The sequence below is a fragment of the Sinocyclocheilus anshuiensis genome, unplaced genomic scaffold, assembly GCF_001515605.1.
Source record: "Sinocyclocheilus anshuiensis isolate Anshui unplaced genomic scaffold, SAMN03320099.WGS_v1.1 scaffold217, whole genome shotgun sequence".
NCBI classification, from domain to species: Eukaryota; Metazoa; Chordata; class Actinopteri; order Cypriniformes; family Cyprinidae; genus Sinocyclocheilus; species Sinocyclocheilus anshuiensis.
This window is the reverse complement of record NW_015536538.1, coordinates 1,421,334-1,432,623: the sequence shown is the minus strand read 5'-3', so window position 1 is coordinate 1,432,623 and position 11,290 is coordinate 1,421,334. Positions and strand designations below refer to the sequence as shown.

Here is an 11,290-nt window from a genome sequence, read left to right as displayed (position 1 = left end):
GCGGAGCCACGATAACACGAGGAAGCCACGTTTAAAACAATTAATAAAGAGTCTGAGCAGTTTGTTGCCAGTTTGAGGTCAAGTGTGGCATCGTTTGATGAGGTCAGTTCTGAGTTTAATGAGCTACATGGGGTCAATTTAGAGTAATTATGAGCAGGTAAAGCCAATCTATTATACAGTCAGTTAATAAACACCAACAGTGAATTCATCAGTGATGACTCTTTTCATATTTAGAGCTTTGGAAAATTTTTTGGAAAGTTTGTATATGGTCTCATATAATTCAATATGCTAAGCAAACAAATTTTATTTTTAATAAAATTGAAATTAATATATATATATATATATATATATATACACACACACACTAAAAATGAGAAAAAACACAACAGAATTGCTAAAATTTAAAATGTTTTAAATAAAAATGGAAAATATAAAAATAAAAGCTGAATCTAAGTATTAACAATACTAACAAAAATATGAAACGGGAATAAATTACATTTTAAAAATATTTACAAATTTTTAAATATTAAAAAAGACACTTGTTTAGTTGCTACACTGAATTTGATGCTATTTGTCAGCGATGTAGCAGGTCATTAATTCACGCACATGGCAAACTATAATAAGACTCCTTTAAAACTTCAATGCCTTACACTGATTTTAAAGAATGACCTGTTTGTGTTATCAGCAATACAACACTCTAACTCTCTGTACGCCTGTTTATGCTGATCATCTTTGTGAAGCACTGAAGGCATTTGGCTGCACATCTTAACACACGGTGTGTTGTCTTTGTGAAGTTGCGGATTAAAGGACACTTTTAGTAGGTTGCCATTATCATTTAGACAAAAGAGTGTTGAAAGGACATTCTGTCGGTGCTTCATTAGCGCAGGCCTCCCTCTGTGGCCAAACCACGGCCAGCGTTTAGTGCAATTACCCCGGCAGAGAACAACTGTCAATCATCCTTAAAGGGGAAGGATTCCAATTATTAAACCTCTTAAGTCTTTTCCTCTCGCCACCGGCTCTCTGCGCGTCAGGCCAGTTTGCATGGCTTCATCCTAAAGTGCTTCGGAATTTACGCTCACTTTTGGGATGCGAAAAATAGTCGTTAACGGTCGTTTTACTGTCTGAAGCAGGTGCACTGTGGGTAAAAAGTTGTGGTGTGTCATTTGCGGCGATGCATGGAGGCGAAGACAACCCTGTGTGATTCTGACGAGTCGGAAATTTGAAGAAAAGGTGTGTGGAGTTTAATTTTTCTGATTTAAAATTCCTTGATTCATTTAGATTTACTTTGCATTTTAGTTACCTTTAAAATAGGTGAAACTAGGCGAATAAGACTTAATATTTACTTCTATTTGTGTATTTAAAGCATATACGTTTTAAAATGCAACACACAGTACTTTTGGTTGTTTGCACAATAGTTAATTATCTATTGGTTGAATAGATGTCTATATGCACATTCAACACGTACGAAATGGAAGAAAAATAAAATATGACATATTATATAGCATAACTGCTCACAAATTTAAAAAAATGAAATCTGTAAGATTCTAGAAAACTCTAAAACTTCATGAATGTGCCATCACAGGTTTACGACCAGGCCTGCATGATTCTCATAAACTAAGACATTAATGGAAAAAAGTGCAAAGTTTTGTCTTCTATTTGATTGAGTGATTTTTAATTTGTAAACTAGAGCTAGATTTGAAATCTGAGCATCATTTCTGAATCTAGATGAGAGATATGTGAGATTACTAGAGCGTTTTTGCTCAGGACAAACATATGAAATATGATAAATATAAGCAAAATTCACCATTCAAGACAGATATAGATAGATTTGATTCCTATGGGTTTATTATATTGCATATTATATTATTATTTTTTAAATGATAAAATTTAATTTATGGAAAAACTGTGAAGTTTAGTCTTCTATTTGAGCCTAATTAAATTACTTTTAATTTGTAAACTCGGAATTTAAATTAGATTTAATGAGAAACTAATAGTAACATCACTACTTCACAGAAACTAAACAAATAAGACATTAATCTGTAATTGTATTTATAATGCATATACATTTTAACATGATACATGCTTTTGGTTGATTGCAAAGAATTACTTAACTTTATTAACGCTTTTACTTTAAAGTGTGATTTCCAACTGACTCAAATTGAAACAGAAATTCAATTAGTAAAACTCTCAGAAAAAAATGTGCAAACACAGGCCTGAAATAAGGATTCACTGTCAGTACAGTTGCTGTGTTAAGATGCTTTAGACAGGCAAAAGGGATGAAAATGACAGTTGAGAACATGTAAAGACAACTGACCTCATGCACAATGAGTTTCTGTCATATTCCATGTATATAATTCAGTAACAATCAATGCAGGAGAATAAAGCATCCAAACTATGTGTCTTAGTTGTCTTTTAGTGAAAATAATGAAGCATGTAAACTATAAAAGGCCAGAACCGCTGCTTTATCAAGCTTAACTTGTCAAATGCAATGTTTTTTGGAGAAAACAGTCGTCATACTAAATGTTGTAGGAATATATAACTGATTTGAGCAGAATATTAATACTTGGATAACTAAATGCATTATTTTTATAATTTGTAGAAAATACAAAAAATAATTTGTGATTTTTTCTTTGCTATGGATTTAATATATCATATTTGTTCATTCTTACAAAAAAATGTAATTATTATTTTAAAACCTTTTTAATTTTGTACAATTATAATGAATTAAATTATTTAGATTTAATTAAATACATTTTTTTACATTTTCAAATAATCGAAAAATACATAAAAAGGAACAGATACTGTCAGCACTGCTCTTAATGCAGACTTTATGGTAACACAAATAGTTGCCATCCAATATATAGCAATAAAATGAATGTGGAGAGCAGCTCAAAACATTTGATGAAATATGAAGGAGATCTCATTTCATAAAACATTATATTATATTATATTATATTATATTATATTATATTATATTATATTAAAATATGATTTTTTCTTTTTATTGCATTTCCAAAACATGAAACCATAATATGTGACCCTGGACCACAAAACCAGTCATAAGGGTAAATTTTTCAAAATTGAGATTCATACATCAATGTATTTTTGGCTATTGCTACAAATATACCCCAGTGACTGGTTTTGTGCTCCAGGCTCACATATGTTAAACCATAACAAACATACAAACAATATCCAATTATTTTTACATTATAAAACACAAAAACAAATAAAGTATGACCAATATCACAAGCAGTAGCAACTTTTGACCGTAAATACGACTGTGCTTTACCTGATTTTGTCAAATGCTGTTGCACTGACCATGACAAAAAGTAAAAAATATTAACCCCTTTTTGATGTCTTTAAAGTCTTATTAACCCCTGCTTTTCTTGAACAGATCTTTGAAAGGGAATCTCTGCCACAAACTGGAACCAGATTCGACCAGACACGTTTCCTTGAGGAGACTTACCGTAAGGGCAGATTGGATGCATTTGTCACTGGATACGATGGACATGGTGGATGATGGCTGCCTCTCAACGGACAACTACCATGATCTGGGTAAAGGCGGCGCTTCGGGGATGGGAGGCCGCGTGCACAGCATCGACGTGATTCTGGGCTACAGTAAAGACCAGGATCCTCTGCTCAACCCGGTCGGGCCTGTCGGCACACACAAAGTGGACAGAGCAGATCTGGGAGAAGAGGAGAAACAAGTGACCTCTGACCCCTACGGCCACCTGCAAAGTCTTCCGGATAATTCACAGCAGTCAGCTGTGTATCACGGTGAGAATCGACAGGTTTACTAAATCACATCTCATTTTATAGAAAGTAAAAAGAATGTCACACATAAAGACACTACTTGCACAAAAAATATCTGAGTGGCTCAATGCAAAAAGTTCTTTACAATGCAAAATGCACTGTATACAATAATTAATGATGCATTTGCACATGCAAAAAAGCGTTATAGAGGATTCTACTGTCCTGCATGAGCTTCCGGTCTCTAGATTTGGCTCCTGAATCTCCTTCAGTGTAAGTCTGTGGGGTTTTCCACCTCAGGCCTTTAATTTAACAGCACACCTTTCTCAAACAAGACACTTGATTTGAAGACTCACTCATACTGTAAGAGATGAAATTTACACCAAAATGTAGTGCTTAGGTTAGATTTGTTCAGATTTCTATGGAAGCCTGTTTCCGCCACTGAATAAAAAAAAATAAAAAGGTAATTGCGACTTTTTATCTCACAATTCTGACTTTTTTCTCCCAAATGCGAGTTTACATCTGACTTATTTTCTTAGAATTGTGAGATAGAAACTTGCAATTGTGAGAAATGAAGTCAAAATCGCGTGATATAAACTCACAATTGAGTTAGAGTTTCACAGGCCTAATAACAAATAATGAAACAAGCTTACAAACTACAGCTCTAATTAAACCTGTAGACATCAGTGTCACTGCAGCTGGTGTATCTAGTTTATGAAAGTTGTGTACAGCATGACGTTTAATACTTGCTAACATCGAACTAGTGGTTTTATTCTAATCTTGCCTGTCTTAATTAGATTCAACCTCACCTCAACATGTGGCGCGGTTTGCTCTTAGCCGTTTCTGCGAAATGAAAATCTCTGCTGTTGTGTTGTCAGGCTGCTTGGCCACTCTTGGGCGAAACGCTGCAGTATTGAGTGAACCTCTTAATGGCTGGATTAGCAGTCTTGGCCACATGAGGTCTACAGGTTTAACCGGTGACATCTGCGTGCTGGATTACTGGGAGGATTTACGTACCATGAGAGAAGTGATGGAACTCCCAAATCTTTAGTTTTCTAGGAATTCATAAAATCGAAAGGTTAACATCTGACTCCATCACTGCACCATTTGGTAAAGGCAAAAGAACATGTAAGTAGTTTTATTAATGGTGCTTTTAAAGGGATAGTTCATCCAAAAATGAAAATTCTGCCATCATTTAATCACGTTGTTCCAAACCGGTATGAGTTTCTTTCTTCTGTTGAACACAAAATAAAATATTTTGAAGAATGTTGGCTACGAAACAATTGATGGTAGCCATTGACTTCCATACTGTTTTTTCCATACTATGGAAGTCAATGGGTACCGTCGACTGTTTTTTTCTCAACACTCATCAAAATGTTTTCTTTTGTGATCAGCAGATCAGATAAATACATGATGAAAGAATTTCATTTTTGGGTGATCTATCCCTTTAAGGCTCCACGTTTTAACTTTAAAATGTACCTTATCCCACGTTTGATTCCACAAATAATGTGTCTTGTTGAGGAGAACTCTGCTGTTACTTTATAAGTGATCAGATGCACCATTTTTGTTTACCTGTTGAATAATAAAACAGGCAAAAAAAAATCACACAGATTTAAATTTAAAGCGTCTATCATAAATATATCAGAGTAGCACAGTACTTCATAAAAACTTATATGCACCTAAAAGTGATAAAGAATGAGAAAATAAAGAGTGGGATGTGTGTGATGTTAAACAGAGTTATCTGTCTCTCTCAGACAGCATGCGATTGCGAATTCAGATCTCTTTTGCGTCTTATTGCACTTCAATTGTCAAATACATACACAATTATGTCAAAATGCCCGTCATGTGGAGTATTCACGTAAACACAGTCAGTTATGTGTTAAATAAATGTAAACAAGTTGGGTGAAAACCGGATGTGTTTCAGTATATTGGAGACGGTCTTAAAGGGCCAGCTGTCTTATTTACCTGCTGCTGTCTGTCATTAATGTTAATCAAACAATAAAAGACAAAGAGAAAATCACTCACTGCTCTTGATTTAATTACTTTTGGATCTTTACTAAGAATCAATTCATATGTGATTCACACAGTGAGTGACTATGCAGTATTTTAGTTACACTTCATTATTCAATTTCTGTAGTATGTATTTTTTAATAGAGTACGTTAAATAAACCTACTGTAGTAGCTGAAAAAACGTAAGTTTATTTAATTTTTATTTTTGTTCTATTGTGTTTGTAATTTGCTTCTTTGTTCGTGTTTTTAATAACAGAAATAAAACAACATAAAATAAAAATAGCTATATCGTGATACATATCGTTATTCTCATATCGTGAGATTTTGGTCATAACAGCAACTACCCAAAAAAACTCAAGCAATTTCGTAGCAACACCCAAGCAAATATCCCAGCAACCACCCTAGCAACTACATAAAAGCAGATTAAAACCCATTAGCAACCCATTAATTCGTTAATGAACTTTATAAGAGTACCTGGCAAATAAAGAGCACTCCGTTTACCCTGTGCTGTAGATACTGGACTTTACTCCACAGAGAAGTGCGACGCAGATTTGGGAGATCCACGGAGCAATGTGGAGAGCGACAGTCGCTCACCGGACGCTCCTGATGAGGATCAACCTAAAAAGAAACACAGACGCAACAGAACCACCTTCACCACCTATCAGTTACACGAGCTGGAGCGCGCTTTTGAGAAATCCCACTACCCAGATGTGTACAGTCGAGAAGAGCTGGCTATGAAAGTCAACCTCCCAGAAGTTCGCGTTCAGGTGAGCTTTGGGTGATACAAGCTGGGTCACTTAATGGTATTAGATAGACGCAGTGATCAATGTAATTGTATTCCATTACAACCTTGACATTGGGGTTATTTGTTATGGACTTATGTTGATAGGGCATTACAAGGTGAAGCTGTTTAACAAGGGGGTTTTGATTCAGTGAAGAGAACCTGGTTCGTTAAACTGATAAAGCTACATCTGTTAAACCTGTAAAGAAGGGAATGATGGGTGGATTTCAATCCGACGTTACTGAAACCGAGGGCAGTGTTGAGGAGTAACTATAGTTACATGTAACAGCATTATGTAATTTAATTACAAAATAAATGTAACTATAATCTTTTACAGTTACTAAGAAATCATTTGTAATTAAATTACAGTCTCTTATGAAAATCTTAGTGATTACCACATGCTTATTCGATAACTGTTTTATTTCCTATTTGGGTTTATGTGTATGCTTAATTTTTTTCCAAGTAATTGTTAGATGCCAGTGTTTCCTGTCAGAGCAAAGATTTGAATTCAAAAACAATATCATAGCTATCAAACTATTTCTTGTTATGATTTTAAATCGTAGTAAAAAGAGGTGCTAAAATCTGATTTTGTGGTGTTGTGCTTTAAAATGATTATAATCTTAATTCAAGTGATGAAGGATTTTGAAAGACTGACAGTAATCAGTGTCGAGCACTACTGTAAGGTTAACCCTGTCTGCTTTAAATGTTTAAAAATGATTAACAGTTGAAAACATTCGTTAGAAATTTATAAAAGTAATCAAAAATGACTCAAATGTAATCAATTACATTACTTTAATAAAGTATTTGAAATAGTTACACTACTTATTACATTTTAAATAGGGTAACTTGTAATCTGTAACCTGTTACATATCCAAAGTAACCTTCCCAACACTGATTGAGGGTTAGGAATATTCTGATATGTAATGCCAACTTTAAAAACAAAACAAAAAACAAACAAACAAACAAAAAAAAACAAACAGATAAATTAAATTTTGCTCAGAAATATGCCACATTACAGGTTGTGAATGCCTAGATCTCATGACTAGAACATGCACTACAATTAATTATCCATCACTTTGACAGGCTTGGTTAGACATTTTCCATCAGTAAAATACAGTAACACTTGATATTTTTAATGTGACACTGACATAATAAGAGCTTATGTGGCAAGAGCTTTTTACGCGAACTCTTTCTTTGTTGAGGGATCTTTCTTTTTTTATTTTGCTCTCACCCAGAATATCCCATGAATTTTGGCACATCTCTCTCTCTCCTGGTTCATCTTCATTTTCTGCCATTTTCTTCATTTCTAGTCCCTGTTAGTATCTTGTACTGTGGGAAGCAGGGAAACACACATATTTTCATTACAGGAAGTCTATGAGGAAATTGTAAAACACGTTGTGCATAAATGGGTAAATAACACTTGTTTTAAAAGTACAACAATAACATTTTAATGTATGTTAGCATGAGACTGGTATAATCACTTACCAATGTTGTTTGTGCAAAGTTACATTCAGTCATTCAACTTACACTATGTCAAAACCGTGCAACCTTGTAACTTTTGCATAATGTCCAAGCAAGGATACCAGAAAGGCATCCAACTCTTGGCAAGCTCCATCTATAAGTAGTAGTATGTTGGTACAGGAAGCTCAGTGACCTAGAAAAGTATCTCAAACAACAAACATTTTCACTATAAAGTTCATTCAAGTTCATTCATTTGTGCTTTTAAACTCTCCAGCACACTCACCTCATAGTCGAAGTTTCTGTGCCAGTCAACATTACGAGGTTGAGTCTAAACAGTTCTTGACTTTGTCCTATTGTACAGGTTTGGTTCCAGAATCGGCGTGCAAAATGGCGGCGACAAGAAAAAATGGACATGGGAAGCATGAAGCTCCATGACTCGCCTATGCTGTCCTTCAACCGACCGGCCATGGCGCCCAACGTAGGGCCAATGACTAACTCTCTTCCTCTGGATCCCTGGTTGTCCTCACCGCTCTCCAGTGCCACTCCCATGCACAGCATCCCGGGCTTCATGGGACCCGGCCAAAGCCTCCAGCCCACCTATACGGGCCACCCTGGCTTCCTGAACACTTCTCCAGGCATGGTGCAGGGAATGCAACCCATGCCACCACCTCCTTACCAGTGTCCTCCAGCATTTAATGACAAATACCCACTGGAAGACGTGGACCGCAGCGGCTCTAGCATCGCAGCTTTGAGGATGAAGGCCAAGGAGCACATTCAATCCATGGACAAAACCTGGCAACCCATGTAATGGGAAAATGGGGAGCGTTATAGTATTTTATTGGGTTCTCATAGACATTTGGATGCATTTTTAAAAATGCGACCAGCATCGCAACATTAGGATTAGGGTTCACCCGAATGCCATTGGCAAGATCTGGAAACGTGAAGTATTGAAAGCTTGTTCTCATTTTATAGCTTCTGGCCAATAAGACAAAACACAGTTTGATTTGAAGGACCTTTGAGAATATTTTCATAACACAACTAATGCTTGGATTTACGCCGATGGTCAAACCTGCTTGGTGCCTTGGTTTCATTTTGGGTTGCCAAGTCTGCAGTTTTTTCCACGGAATGGGGCTACTTCTACACTGTTGTCGCGGGTTGTTTTTAGTCCACAGGTTAAAGCGATCTCTTCCACCCCAGAATGCAATTAGAATAGCAATTGGGCTGTATTTTTTGTGCAGACCTGGCAACCATGACAACAAAGCACAGACTGTTTGGGATCGTGGTATCTACAGTAAGCTGTTTCTTACTTCTTACCCGCAAATGTCGAGCTCCGTAGGATTCTGGGTTTCAGTCGGTGCCAAGCTTCTCTGCTCCTCCAGGTTGAAGACTCGCAATAGCAAGTTTGGCCCGTTGGCAATTTAACAGGACAGCGCAGCTTAGCACAACTGATACCTCAATGCCTGTTCAGAGGCTACATTCATGTTCTACCATCTAGACATGAGAAATTATTTGAAGAATCACTTGACTTTGATTTAAAAGAAATGACTTTGATCAAATAAACTTAAACCTAGATACAGAATGACTTTTGAATTGTAACTTTAAATGAGTAGCTGCATTATCAAGCCATGGTGTGAAGACTGTTTCTAATATAATCGCACATATTTCACCCGTGTCACAGTCCTGTTTGCCATTCAACATGATCATATAATCATATAAAATGAGTCTGAGGTTTAACGTTTCAGTGTCTGTGGGGTCTGTTTCAAGCACTGATGGTCAAATGTCTCAAAAGGTGAATTTTATGAAGAAAGTCTGTTATATTTCACCCCAAAAACAAGAGGACAGTATAAGAAATTATATATTTGCACAAAGAAAATTAAGCCAATTTTATTATGTATTTTTGACCCAAAATTCTCATTACTGTAATATATATATATATATATATATATATATATATATATTATAATTATTAAATATCAAAAGTATTATTAATATTAAATAAAATATGTTTACATAATAAATTTTTTCACATTACCACATTACAGTCTTCCAATCATATTAAATAATCTTAAATTAAATTCAAGGAGTACTACAATTTGAATGAAATGCTATTAAATATTAAGAGCATTATTAATATTAAATAATTATTTATATAAAAAATATTTAATGCTTTTTTGTACATTTCTTTTGCTTTTGGGCTGAAATATGACCTGGGCACTTCACATTTTTCAGACTCTTCCCAGAAATGGAAGTTGATTTTCACTTTGCATAATTTGATGTCTTAATTAAAGATGAAGTATTAGTATTATGAAATTGAAAATATCTTCAGCATTTAAATCAAAGTGTCACAGCTTACCCCAAATCACACATCCGCAGCCAACAAACATACTGAATGGTAATTTGGTCCAGCGGTCAGAGCCTTTGTTGTTTTGGCACTGTTCACATTAAGGGGTGTTAAGAGATCCTGAAACGAAGGAAGTACAAAAAAAAAAAGAATAACAGGGAATGTATGACATCCACAAGTGCTTAGCAGAAGCATTTGCAATGCATTCGAATAGTATTTTGGACAGAAGTCACACTAAAAATGAATGTCATTGCATTAGATGAGAAAATATCAAAGCAACTGACATTTATGTTAAATAAAGAGAGTTGAGCACACCTTTCCAGCAAAACATTTGACAAAAACAAGTGATAAAACAAGAGATCTAGAAAAAATGACGACTAAAAAGCACCAAAACACCAGCTTATTAGAATTAATTGAGCAAAAATGATTGAAAAAATGATTGCAGAATGACATTTACAAATACTGTCTAAGCAGTGATTTGATTTCTCAGTACTGCTTTTTTCGGACTTGTCATCAGCATAGAAGCTTTGTGAGGTTGTTAGTGGATTGTGTCGCTGTCGTAGCAGGTGTGTGTGTGTGTGTGAGGACGCAGAATAAGCGGCTCCCCGCCGGGACTCTTCATTGTTTAAGGTTATCGATCGCCCCTCTGCTCTGAACTAACGGGCGTCCCAGCCAGGTGTCAGAACTGCTGCACGTCATTTAAATGTGCAAACGCTGTCCTTCCAATCGATTTGAGAAACAAACTGTCTTATCATATTCCTTTTCAGTTCTAACCGATGGTATCATGATAAGTTGAATACTTTGTGGACTCTGTAACTATGCAAAGAGGGAAAAAAATACATATCATGATCCATTATACACATTTTTTATGCACTGTGATGATGCAAATGGCACAAAAAAAAGCTTGAACTTGGATGCAAAAACATTATTGATTCTACAGTATGTTT

The 11,290-nt window shown here is 35.4% G+C and overlaps 1 protein-coding gene across 1 annotated transcript; it reads left to right on the top strand.

The window, feature by feature from the left end:
* Nucleotides 1-1,062: 1,062 nt before the first annotated feature.
* LOC107696236 (retinal homeobox protein Rx2) lies at nt 1,063-9,874 on the top strand. Its single transcript, XM_016496494.1, has 4 exons — nt 1,063-1,230; nt 3,395-3,777; nt 6,274-6,527; nt 8,364-9,874. The coding sequence occupies exons 2-4, from the start codon at nt 3,483-3,485 to the stop codon at nt 8,808-8,810; spliced, it is 996 nt and encodes a 331-aa protein (XP_016351980.1). The 5' UTR covers nt 1,063-1,230; nt 3,395-3,482; the 3' UTR covers nt 8,811-9,874.
* The last annotated feature ends 1,416 nt before the right edge of the window (nt 9,875-11,290 follow it).